The following is a 13,254-nucleotide window of genomic DNA, read 5'->3' as shown; positions in this document are numbered from 1 at the left end:
GAAATTATCAGAGGAATCGAACAACCCATTGTTGGGTTGCTGCCACCGAATTGGTAGTTTTAACAAAATTTTGCAGTTTTTTGTTATTATTTTGAATATTATTATTATAGATATATATAAACTGTAAGCAGCAATAATGTTCAGGAAAGTAAGATCGACAAAAAAGTTAATATGACCATAATTGTCAATTGACCCCTTAAGGAGTTATTGCCCTTTAAAGACAATTTTACACAATTTGTTCATCAAGTTTGCTAACATTTAAAGATCTTCTCTTCTGAAACTATTGTGCCTAATACTTCTTAACTTTGAATGCATGTTCCTTTAGGAATCTAGTTTATGAATTGTATCCGAAATTTTGATCCATCAACAAACATGGCCGCCATGGCTAAAAATAGAACATAGGGGTGAAATGCAGTTTTTGGCTTATATCTCAGAAACTAAAACATTTAGAGCAAATGTGACATGGGGTAAATATGTTCCAAAGGTCAAGATCTATCAGCCCTGAAATTTTCAGACACACCGAACAACCCATTGTTGGGTTGCTGCCACTAAATTGGTTGTTTTAAGGAAATTTTGCAGTTTTTGGTTATTATCTTGAATATTATTGAAGATAAAGATAAACTGTAAACAACAAAAATGTTCAGCAAAGTAAGATCTACAAAAAAGTTTTATATGACCAAAATGGTCAATTGACCCCTTTAGGAGTTATTGCCCTTTAAGGACAATTTTACACAAGTTGTTATATGTTTTTTAACTTTAAAAATCTTCTCAAATGAATCTAGTATAAATTTTGTACTTCATTTCCTTGTACGTCAAGAAACATAGACACTATGGCTAAAATGGAACATATGGGTAAAAAGCAAAAATAATCATTGATGAAAGATTTAAGCAAAAAAAGAATAACAGGTGAGCGATTCAGGCTCTTGAGAGCCTCTTGTTCAATGATGTCATTTACACCATCTGACCTCAGATAATTCATTCATAAAAAGCAAACGACACAGGAGTAAGATTGGAACAGCTCAAACAATCCATCATGAGGACATTGACAATCCGCTGACATATCAATATATTCATAATTTACCACGGGTGTATTCACAGCATTTAAAATCCATCATTTTAGAATCACTGTTGAATTTAAATTGACTTTGATACTACTGGTTCATTTTATTGTTTGGGTACCCGTTTTGTGGATTGAGGGAAATTGATTTTTTTTGCAAATGCTTGGTTTTGCAGTTTTAATCAATTTTGCAATTCAGCATTAAGCTCTAAGAGGATTGAGACCCTGCCTATTTTAATCCATATATCTGTCCAATAGGTTCATGGTGGGACCAAAGTATCTGATATCAAAAGGAAAGTAAGAAAAGCAGAAGAAATGGCAAGGAAGAATGCAGCAGATTACCCATTCATGGACACTGTATTATTTTTTGATGAAGCTAACACAACAGAAGCTATTGGTGTGATCAAGGAAATTATGTGTGATAGATCTTTGGAGGGAAAACCAATCAAACTGCATGAAAAACTGAAAATCGTGGCTGCATGTAATCCTTATAGAAAGTAAGTTTCTGGTAGAAATAAGGAGATGTGATTTGATTGCCATTGAGACAGCAATCCAGATACCAAAGGGACAAAGACATAGACAGTTACAGGCCATTTCATATACATAAAAAAAGGGTATCAGGAATTGCCAAAAATATTTTACAATAATTCTTATATGATTTGCATATTAGGGAATACGTTAATATGATTGGTCTAGAAGGCTTCTGGTAGTGGCTCTTGACGTTAGTTATTTTTTGAAAGATGATGTTGACAGAACTACTTTTTGTAACCAATGTAAACATGATGGCAGGGACGTTAAAAATATTTTATTTTTACTTCACATTCATCGTTGAATTAAGTAGTAAACACAAAACATTGTTTTGAATGATATTAAGTTATTTTTGAAGTTTATTTTTAATAAATAGCAAATTTTAGGGAGTACATTTTTTTTGCATTAACCAAAAAATATATACATGCGCCAGGCCAATTCAATGACAGAAAAATGCAATTTACGTGTGATAGAGGTCACGAGTGGGGAAATTAAATTTCTGATCTCCAATTTTAAAGAATTACAAGGATTAAAGGCCTTTTTTAAAGGAATTTATTGGTATATAAACTGGACCAAGTCACTCACAAACATATCATAAAAGTCCTTCAGACAATAAATTCCTTTGAAAAGGCGTCTAATCCTATAGTACAACAAATGATACTGAACACCAAAACCCAACTCCTCCTGTCAAACAGTTCAGCACACACAAGGTAGCTTAAATGAAAATCTTTTTTGGTTGTTAATGATTGTTGATTGTGACTCTGAAGTATCTTGGTATATAAGGGTGTGATCACCTCCCCTCACCAGCAATCACTATGTTTCAGTCCTAAAATTCAAGCTGAAGTGAACACATATAAACTACAGTGAAGTTACTATTTAAATATTCACCATTTTAAAGTATTCAAGTATTGTATACTTCCAGTTAATATTGTTACCCTCAAGACCATGTTTTATAACCAACATGTATTGAAGATGTATTTCTTTGTTAACTTGTGTCTCTTTAACTCTACTTCCATACCCCCTCATATTTACTGACTTCATTTTCAATCATTTACTATGTTTAAGTTAAATAGAAGTTACAAATATCCATTATGTCTACAAGAAAGACATGGTTCAGTTTAAATTCTTTACAACTTTTGAAACTTTTTAGTGTAATAGTGTAATGAGTTTGTTTATACAAGAAATATTTTAACTGCATGTTATGTTTTCTTTTCAGACATTCTGATGAACTTATCAAAAGATTAGAACAAGCAGGACTTGGTTATCATGTCGACGCTGACAAAACAACAGACAAACTAGGTATATACTTTGATCTACTAATCAGCCTTCTTTCAGCTACTTAAGGAAAAGGGGACATATGGGCTCTCGGTCATAAACTTTACTCAGTACTCTGAGTACAAAATTTGTGCTTGTAACAACAAATCCAGTATTTTGATTGGTTAATTTCTGAGTCTGAGTATGATAATTGTGCTCCAAAGTTTTGTGACCGCAAGGCCTGCTTTTCTGAGGAGTAGACTTTAATTCATGGCAAATGTAAAAACATTCACTGTGAATGGTGCAATTTTAACACTGATAATCAGGGTTTGAAAAATCTCACACTCTCTTTTGCAAATGAAGAAAAAGCACTTTTTATTAAGCTATACTAACAATGATGATTGGGAATTAAATTTGTATTTTTTTAAGTAAAGTTTGTTTTTGAATCACTTTATTTTTAACTAATTTTCCTTTGTTGTTTTAATAGACAGTCATCATTTGAATCCTTCTGATTAACAGTCTCTTCATAGTCATATAAATGAGTATTTTGTGTTGACCTTCCCATCCTCATTGCACTGAACAATTGTTATCATGTGAAATAATACTATTCAAATTGAGAATGGAAATGGGGAATGTGACAAAGAGACAACAACCCCAACAAAGAGCAGAAAACAGCCCAAAGCCAACAATGGGTCTTCAACACAGCAAGAAAATCACGCATTTGGAGGCGGGCTTAATTATTTATCGGTTTGTAAATTATGAGTTTCATTCATGATGAATTAACTACCAAATGTTCCCTACATTTCAGGTCGTGTTCCAATGAGACGCTTGGTGTATAGAGTGCAGCCCTTACCACAGAGCATGTTACCTTTGGTCTGGGACTTTGGACAACTGAATACAGAAGTAGAAGAAATGTACATCAGGCAGATGGTCCTAAGATATGTATGTATTAGGCTTCTAAATCATTTAAGAACTACAGAGAAACTTTAAAGATAAAGAGCAGCAATAAAAATTATTTTTATCTTGTCCCTAGAAGTAAAAAAGCATGTCAAAAAGGAAAATAGAAATTAGTTTTAATGAAGGATTCAGTTAGTCCACAGATATTGGTGTTTGACATTTATGGCTGTATAAATATATGAATTATAGAAATATGCCAAATTTTTTAAAAAAATCACAAGATGCTAATATATAGTCTTATTAAAAAAATTGATGTGTTTCTGCCATCTTGTATAATATTGAAATTTGGGATATAGCTCAGCTATGTCATATGATTAAGTGTAAAGTCTGTAAAGGAATAATTTTTTTCACATAAATTTTTGATATTGTATATAGGATTATACAAACAGGCTTTTATCAAAGTTTTAATAGAGGACAGTTGACTTCAACAGGTCATTTTCAGTAACAAAGTCATGGTTTCCTATTCATCATTTGTTTACTCAAGGATTGAAACTCTTTACCCTCTCCTTTCAAAAGGCAAAGGACCCCCCTTTGAGGTTTAAGTTTGAATAAACTATAATAAAGATATGTTTTGTTTTCTGTAGACAAAGAATCAGAAACTTCCAGCAATCCAAGGACTGGAGGATGTGGTCAGTAAAATATTGACAGTATCTCAAGACTTCATGAGAAATCAGAAGGTAATATGCTCTTTTGATATATACAATAAAAATTACTTCAGCCTCTTCTAGTATGAAAAATAGTTGTATTTCACAAATCAAATTATAATTTGAGTAAAGGTCAGAATTTTCTTCTTTTATTTCATCTAAAATAAAGAAATTAAAAGTCTAAATTTAGGGTCAGAGCTGCAAGTTGTAAAAAGGTATCAGACACTCTCACTAGTCCTTCACATTAGACATTCTACTAGGTTAGGTGTGTTCCTAAATTGTATTAAAATATTATTTTGGCAGCAAATATTTTTAAGAGAAATTTCAAAGTTTATATATTACAATGAAAGTACAGAAAGATTATGCACAAAAAAAATTGATAACAGAAATTTCAAAGTACATTTAAAACAAAGAAATTACAGGACAAAAAGAATATGCACTAGAAACGAATAAATCTGCCCTTTGACCTTGATATTTTTATTTTATTATGTCTACACTAGGATGAATGTAGTTTTGTCAGTTTAAGAGATGTGGAGAGAGTTTTAGAAGTCATGAGTTGGTTCCATAGACAAAGTGAAGATGATAATTCATTGTTCCAAAAAATGAATCAAGATTCAGATTACTCTGATGCAGAATCAGAAGACGAGACCATGGAAATGGAACAACCACAACAGGTATACAGTTTATACTTCTAATATTCAAGTCAGTATGTAGAATTGATTTTAAATTGAAAAAAAGAAAGATGGTTCGTAAAATTCTTCTTTCATACGGGTACCCCATCATACCTTCCAACCTCTGAAACCTTCAAAGAGGGAGATCTCCCCTCAGAGATTTTGCACGAACGACATTTTCAAGTTAAATATATGACCTATTTACGTATTCATCTACAAAACACCAATAAGAGATAACAATTATATTTATTTCTTCAATTCATGGTTATAATCTATACAAGGTGTTTTTTTAGCCTTTTTCAATACCTCTGAGTCTCATAAATCATAACATTCCATATTTTGATTTTGTTGAAAGTCTCACACTAAGCATGCTTTCAAATTAAACATCGTACAGACCACAAGAAGAAATCGAAAAGTTGATTGAACATGATGTGCAAAAAGATTCATTGCCAAGTGAACTTGGTCGTAAAAATTGAAAATCTTTCATTCAAATCTGCTTGACATTTCGATTTGCAGTTATCTATTTCTTCTTTTTTATCTGCCGCTTGGTCAAGATAAAGACCTCTATCTTGTTGGAGTTGACATAGCAAAACTGAATTTCTATTACTTATACTATATATCGAACATAAAAACTACTGACCAAAGTTTTCAAATGATCGCTGATTGTTTATTTATTTCTATTGAAAGTACTGAAAAAACCAGAGAATTACGAACATGGTTTATTCCAGGTCAAAATATCTGAAAGCGGGAGATTTCCCGAATTTCGTTGTTTGCGCTGGAGATTCCCGCTCAAAACAGGAGGGTTGGCAAGTATGCCCCATTCACAAATATATGGAAAGGACATATACATTTGTCTGATCATATACAAATGAATTAAGTGATACATCATTGAGACAGCAAGCCAAGAATTTAATTAATCAAATGATGTCTGTTTCTTTTCTAATATTTATATATTACATTACATGTTCATCTACATTTAAGTCACTAAGACTTGCCACATATTTGATGTTTGAGTGACTTGATTTAAAGCAATCAGGTTCAATTGTACAAAACCCTTGTTAATAGATCTGTGATACAGATTTGTCATCTTTCAAAGGTTCTTACATGGTACTATATAATTCTGTCTTGTTTTGGTCAGTGTGACATTAACAAATGCTAAATTTCACGCTAGAACTTGTTTGTTTAAGTTGAATTCTATTTTTTTGTCTTATTAATTGCTGACAACAGTTAAACCCTTTTGAGTGTTGTATTTAAGGATGGGTCAACCGTCTGTGTCTCACACTAAATATCTTTAATTAATTGAACTTAAGCATTGAATCACATTTTCAGAATATGGATGAAGTAACCAGATCACTGGTACTTGCCCTTGGAGTCTGCTACCATGCCTGTCTGAAAAACAGAGAAGAATACAGAGAAACAGTAGCTCAATATTTCAGACCACCATTACAGTTACCAGGAGGTGCTGTCCAAATTGAAGAGGAAATAATAAAGTATAGTATTTTGTTCTTTCGATAGAAAAGTTATATTTAGGACTACAAATTACTTGTTTTACTGACATATTTCTATGTTGTTTGTATTGTTAGAATGCTGTCTCATTGAGGAATATCTCACATTTTCTTTCATTCACAGAATCATTACATTTGAAGTGACAATTTAGCTAATTATTTAATGTCATGTGTGGTTTTACATATGTCACAAATCAGTCACAAGATATATGTATTGGTATGAGGATTTTGGGCGAGCGATATGAATTTTATTTTTTATTCATTGTATATTTTGTATTTTGACATCAATCAGCCATGACTGTGTAGATGTCACGAAATGTCTGTCAAAAGATTTACTGTGCATTTATTATATTATTCTTAGGATACCAATTTTCATGGCAAAAAATTTAAATATCCAACAAAGTCCACGTTTTCTTAAAGCTTGTATACAGACTTTGGCAAATCCATGAAATCAATTATCCCCAAAAATACATTTTGTTTTTTATTGACGAAAATTGGTATCCATGAATAAAATGAATCCACAGTATTAGAGATATGATATATTTCATCTGGTCATCACCAATGACAATCTGGGCCAGACCTTTTAATCAGTATAAGATATGCAAAATCTATAAAAAGGAAATTGTATGTGCAGAAAGACCAATTTATTATGACATATATGAAAAAGAGTACATGATGTATTTTTTAAAGTAAATGTTGGACCACTATAACTATTATCTTTGAATCCTTGATTTCATTGACAGATTTTCCACATATTTCTTTGTATATACTGTTATATGAAAATTGAACTTGTTCTACATAGATATTTATACCCATTACAGATGCCAGAAAGTATTTTTAGACAGTGTAGAACTGGCAGAGAATATAGCAAAGAACCAAGCCTTGAAAGAGAATGTTTTTATGATGGTAGTCTGCATAGAATTAAGGATCCCTATGTTTCTAGTTGGTAAACCAGGTAGTTCTAAATCACTGGCCAAGACAATAGTAGCAGACGCCATGCAAGGAAATGCTGCACATAAAGCTCTCTTCAAAAACTATAAACAGGTATGTTTTTTTGGTACATTTTCTGTTATGCTGTTGATGAGAGATCTATGGTAGTCTTCAATTTTTTTATTCACAGTTAATTTTTATATAATTGCTTATTGATGTAGACCACATGTTGACTCCTACTTGTCTATTTATTGTTTTATTGTGTTGTTGGGTTGCTATCTTATATTTTGTATCCAACATTGCCTTTGGTTTATATGAGGTTCAAACCATTCTTCCACTGAACTAACTGGAAGAAAATTTGTTTTGCTTTGCCTTACTCACTTTAGCAATGAAAAAAAAAAGTATTTCAGTCTTTGACCCTACCTATTCACTTGCCTGCATGGTTGTTAAAGTTTAAACTCACTATACAGTATGGATTTTTTGCTCATTTTTCACTCCTATTCCTCAGCCTATAATACTGCAACCCTAAAAATGTAGAATGTAAAGACCCCAACCAAAAATTAATACAACCAACTCAAATAAACATAGAGTTTACAAGGAGGATTTTTTTGGAAAATGACGCTATCAGCGGCATGTTTCCGATACCATTGACCAGAACTAACGGAAGTTGATTATGCCTCCGCCTACCGCACTCGGTTTCATATTTACTATTTTACATACTAACTGGAATCTGCTTGTATTACGCTACACTCGAACAAAGTCTTTGTTAAAGTGTTGTAGTCGGACGGGAACCAGTTTACATACGTTATTTTATTTACCAAAAAGATATCTTGACCTGTCCATATGTTTTTTGTTATTAAATGGTATTTGGAGCTATCCCTTTGTTATATTTTTCATATTTATTCGAGCTTTCACTTTTATGCACATGTCTTACAATCGTAAACAATCGGTATGTATACATGATAAATAGATCCGTTTTGTTATGGTGTTGGACTTTTTACCCTCCAATGATCAGCAATTGCTAGACAAAATAGTTCTCCTAAATAATGTCAGCCTTTCATGCCATTTCAACTTTACAATCATTAAAAAAGTAATAATCGGAATCATTTTGATATCCATTGGATAGAAACTGGTCTTTATCAAGATTTACGAAGATTTTAATAATCGGAAATTAGTAATACGGTTATACCCACACGGTGCGTATGAATCTTTGTTCACAAAGTTATAGCAGCAGAGTCTGTAACTGTATCATTATTAATTAACTACACTGTTATTGTACTTAAAATGATGAAAACTGCATATGCAATATAAGATGTCAACTCGGCCAATACAGATTTGTTTTCCGTATTGGCCGAGTTCTGATCCGGCCAAAACAGGATTTCGGAACGTCTCTAGTTTTTAGATCGTAAGTCACGATAAACTCAAACTGAAAGTAAACAGTTGTTTGTACGACGCAGTTTTTATTTACTCACCATAAACAAGCTGAAACGTTCAGTATGGCATATATTTTAGGTTAAAGACGGTCCCATTCATTTGAAAAGCATTTTGAAAGTAGACGATGGAAATATTTCAGGTTTAGGGAACGAGTAAATTATCACAAAGTTCATTTCTTGACGACCTCATAATTTCATCATGTCGATTTTTACTGTTCACTTTCGCTTCTCATGTTTTGTAAACGGTCTTTTATTTTTAAACCCGAACCAGGCATATGCATTCTGTAATTGCGCAAATCTTCGTTCTTTGGTCAATTGGCTTATGGATAGTTGTATCAATTTCAACTCCTACATTATTTTTTTTTTAAATATATTTGCATTACACATGCAATGGCAGTACCTTTCCAATTACTATTTATGTGTTGTGTCTAAATTAAAGTTGTAACACTTTATAGTGACTGGAAAGGGTAGAAAAATTCATCAGATGAGAAAAGGCTGAAGATGCATGGAAACGGCACCAAATCATTAGATATTGCATCTTATAAAAAGAAACTGAGATTTGGATAGTTCCACTTCAAGGTAAAAATGTTTATCTCTTGTGAAATGAAATAAAAAAATATTGTAACACTGTAGTTAATTAATAAAGATACTATTACATGTATTTCTGTATTGGCCTTATTGTTGGTCCTCGGCCAGCAGTATTGGCCTTCGGCTTCGCCTCAGACCAATACACCAAGACATGGACCAATAACAAGGACAATACAGAAATACTTACGCAATAATATTATAGAATGACAGTATGGTTCAATAGCGGGAATCAGCCCCTCAACTACTTTTTACATAAATATTAACTTCTAGCTTCAACTCCTTGTTCGTCTTGTCTGGAGATCTTGTTGTAGTTCCAGTTAGGCAAGCATTTTAGAGACGTATCCCGTCCATCCTCTCTTGACTTGTAATTTCTGGTGATAGATTTTGCCGCTTGACGTTGTATCTTTTCAAGCTTGTTAGGCAGTTAAGCTGCCTTATGCGAGCACCCTAGATTTGTGTTCTACCCAATAAATGCTGAAATACGTGCCATTGTTATTATCTAGCTGGATATAATGTTATTTATAACTAATTGAATAGTTTTTTCATACTTTTAATTCTGGGTTACAAAAATATGACCAGAAAAAACCTTAAATGATCGTCGAACCACCCAAAAGTTTTGAAGTTGCACATAGGAAGTAGAGCACATTAGGAATCCTTATGTAGTTTATTATCCCCTGTGCTTTTGGCTAAGATGTCAAAGAACAATTGTATGAAATATTTAATCGCCGAAAATCTTTAAAGACAAGTAGTTTAGATTTCCCAAATGGCAAAAGTCGTAGGAATATTGTTTGTCGTCAATACGTGGTACAACTACGTCAGTAGTCTATTAATAAGTTCAACTGTTCATGCTGTTGGCGGCAATTTCAAATTAGAAGACGAAATTTTCGTATCTTTTCAATTTGGAGGCAGGGGTTCAAATTAGCGGTGGTCCGAGGTCCGCGACCTTCCACTTTTGCAATCGGACTCTCGACTTGGTTACTAGCTACGCCCGACGGACCTTTCACTTGAAAGAAAATTAAAAATAACTTTGCAAACCTTTTTACCAAAGTCTCTAAATAAACGATCTCAAAACTTATTTTCATCTTTATTATTCATGACAGCGATGTTCATTTTGTTCAACCGCTAGCTTTATACAGATAATCGCCGACAAGTAATGTGTAAATTCGAGTAAAATCGTATCTGACTGACAAAAACAACATTGAAAAACAATGGATGCCGTGTAGACAATTACAATATCGGGTCCGATTCCGGAAGCGGATAAGGGTAATTCCGGGTTTTGGAGATCAACTACAAAAAAAAAAATTTCAGGCAGGTGACAAAATACATCTATGCATGGTAAATAAATATAAACACTAGAAATGGAAACCAAAAGATATATGTAAAAGAAAGAAAAAGCAAAAAATATTTGATACAGAAACTCAAAATTACTTTTTGACAAATTTTAATGTCAAAATCCAATACAATGTGACAGCTGGGAACAGTATATCTAACAATATATATGTTCCTGGTGACAGTATAAATCTTCTTTATCAGTGATAAATGTTGATAATGCATGTAAGATGCTTTTAAAGTGTAAACATATTACTGCAATTTTTTTCTCAATTTTGAAGGGTCAGTTGAAATAGCTGGAAGTTTCTTACTTTGTTTTCGCAAATAGTGCAACTATATCATATGATACCTGAATGTAAGCAAATCATATGATATATAGGTGGAATCCTTTGGGTCACTCTACCCCCTCCTGTTTGATAACTTTGAAACGGATGAGATCCCCACCCTTAAACCATATATATTCATGTATGGGACTATATAACTAATCAAATGAAATATAGGGGGAAGTCCCTAGGGTTACCCCACCCCTCCTGTTTGAGAACTTGGAAACAGTCGAGATCCCCACCCCTAAACCATATATATTCATGTATGGGACAATATAACTAATCAAATGAAATACAGGGGAGTCCCTGGGGTCACCCCAACCCTCCTGTTTGGGAACTTTGAAATGGTCGAGATCCCCACCCCTAAACCAAATATATTCATGTATGGGACAATATAATAAATCAAATGAAATAAAGAGGGAGTCCCTGCGGTCACCCCACCCCTCCTGTTTGAGAATTTGGAAACGGTCAAGATCCCAAGACAAGACAAGACAATTTATTTAAACTTAAGCACACGTATGGTGCTACTAGAGGATAACAATTATACATTAACAATTACATATATACTTATACATTTACAAGCAAAACACACAATAAATAAATAAGTGATATCATACAATAAAATTGAAATAAACCATATTTGGTTGATTTGTTTGCAAAATTCTTAATTGCAACGTGGATATGAAGTTATTGTAACATGCTTTGTATTATGAAAATATTTTTTCAATATGTCTTAGAAACATGCACACTTTTGTTAGCAGTGGCACGTTACAGTGTGATAATAGACCAGTAAGTTTCAATTGGGAAGGATTTTGTGTGTAATATGTAGGTATATACCTTTCTCTTAAAGACATAATTTGTTCATTGGAGCATACAAAAAAATAATGATCCCATAAACCATACATATTCATGTATGTGACAATATAACAAATGAAATGAAATATAGGGGGAGTCCTTGGGGGTCACCCCACCCCTCCTGTTTGAGAACTTGGAAACGGTGGAGATCCCCACCCCTTAACCATATATATTCATGTATGGGACAATATAACAAATCATATGAAATATAGGTTGAGTGCTTGGGGCCACTCTACCCGTTCCTGTTTGAGAATTTGAAAACGGTCGAGATCCCCACCCTAAACCATATATATTCATGTATGGGACAATATAACAAATCAAATGAAATATAGGGGCAGCTCCTATGGTCACTGTAAACCATCCTGTTTGAGAACTTAGAAATGGTCGAGATCCTCACCCCGAAACCATATATACTCATGTATGGGACTATATAACAAATCAAATGAAATATAGGGGAGTCCCTGCAGTCACCCCACCCCTCCTGTTTGAGAACTTGGAAACAGTCGAGATCCCGACCTCTAAATTAAACCATATATATTCATGTATGGGACAGCAGAACTTATCAAATGAAATATAGGGAGAGTCCTAAGGTTCACCCTACCCGCTCCTGTTTAATAACTTGGAAACAGATGAGATCCCCACCCCTAAACCATATTTACTCATGTATTTGGCAATATAACAAATCAAATGAAATATAGGGGAAGTCACTGGGGTCACCCCACCCCCTCCTGTTTGAAAACTTGACAACGGTCGAGATCCCCACCCCTAAACCATATATATATTCATGTATGGGACAACATAAAAAATCAAATGAAATATAGGGGTAGTCCCTAAGGTCACCCCATCCCCTCTTGTGTGTGTTTCAAGAACTTGTAAAAGTTTGAGATACCAACTCCTTAACCATATTCATTCCTGTTCGTCATTTCAAACAGATTTGATGGACATACAAGGTCAATCTCATAGGCATCACCTATGCATATCACTTACTAGACCTAATCAATGTGTACTAGACTTTGCCCAATGTCAGGCGACCATGGGAATGAATAATTATGAGAGCTTTGTTTGGGAGACTTCGTAACAGCATTCTGTTACAAGTATTTCTTGTTTATTATAAAATTTTATTGATGCAAAAAATGAGTAGGTTTAAAGAATTTACCTTAATTATATTTTGAATAATTTC

General features: G+C 33.3%; 1 protein-coding gene across 1 annotated transcript in view; it reads left to right on the top strand.

Annotated features, from left to right (window-relative positions):
• The window catches only part of LOC127724130 (E3 ubiquitin-protein ligase rnf213-alpha-like), a 160,336-nt gene that overhangs the window by 30,022 nt on the left and 117,060 nt on the right, over positions 1 to 13,254 (top strand). Inside the window, exons 24-30 of the mRNA XM_052230992.1 lie at positions 1,316 to 1,554; positions 2,802 to 2,884; positions 3,648 to 3,781; positions 4,381 to 4,473; positions 4,941 to 5,114; positions 6,441 to 6,601; positions 7,438 to 7,660. Coding sequence (XP_052086952.1) covers positions 1,316 to 1,554; positions 2,802 to 2,884; positions 3,648 to 3,781; positions 4,381 to 4,473; positions 4,941 to 5,114; positions 6,441 to 6,601; positions 7,438 to 7,660 — 1,107 coding nt within the window. The remainder of the gene's footprint in view (positions 1 to 1,315; positions 1,555 to 2,801; positions 2,885 to 3,647; positions 3,782 to 4,380; positions 4,474 to 4,940; positions 5,115 to 6,440; positions 6,602 to 7,437; positions 7,661 to 13,254) is intronic.

Source organism: Mytilus californianus, unplaced genomic scaffold, assembly GCF_021869535.1.
Source record: "Mytilus californianus isolate M0D057914Y unplaced genomic scaffold, xbMytCali1.0.p SCAF_14, whole genome shotgun sequence".
Taxonomy (NCBI): domain Eukaryota; kingdom Metazoa; phylum Mollusca; class Bivalvia; order Mytilida; family Mytilidae; genus Mytilus; species Mytilus californianus.
This window is presented reverse-complemented; position numbering and strand designations above follow the sequence as displayed.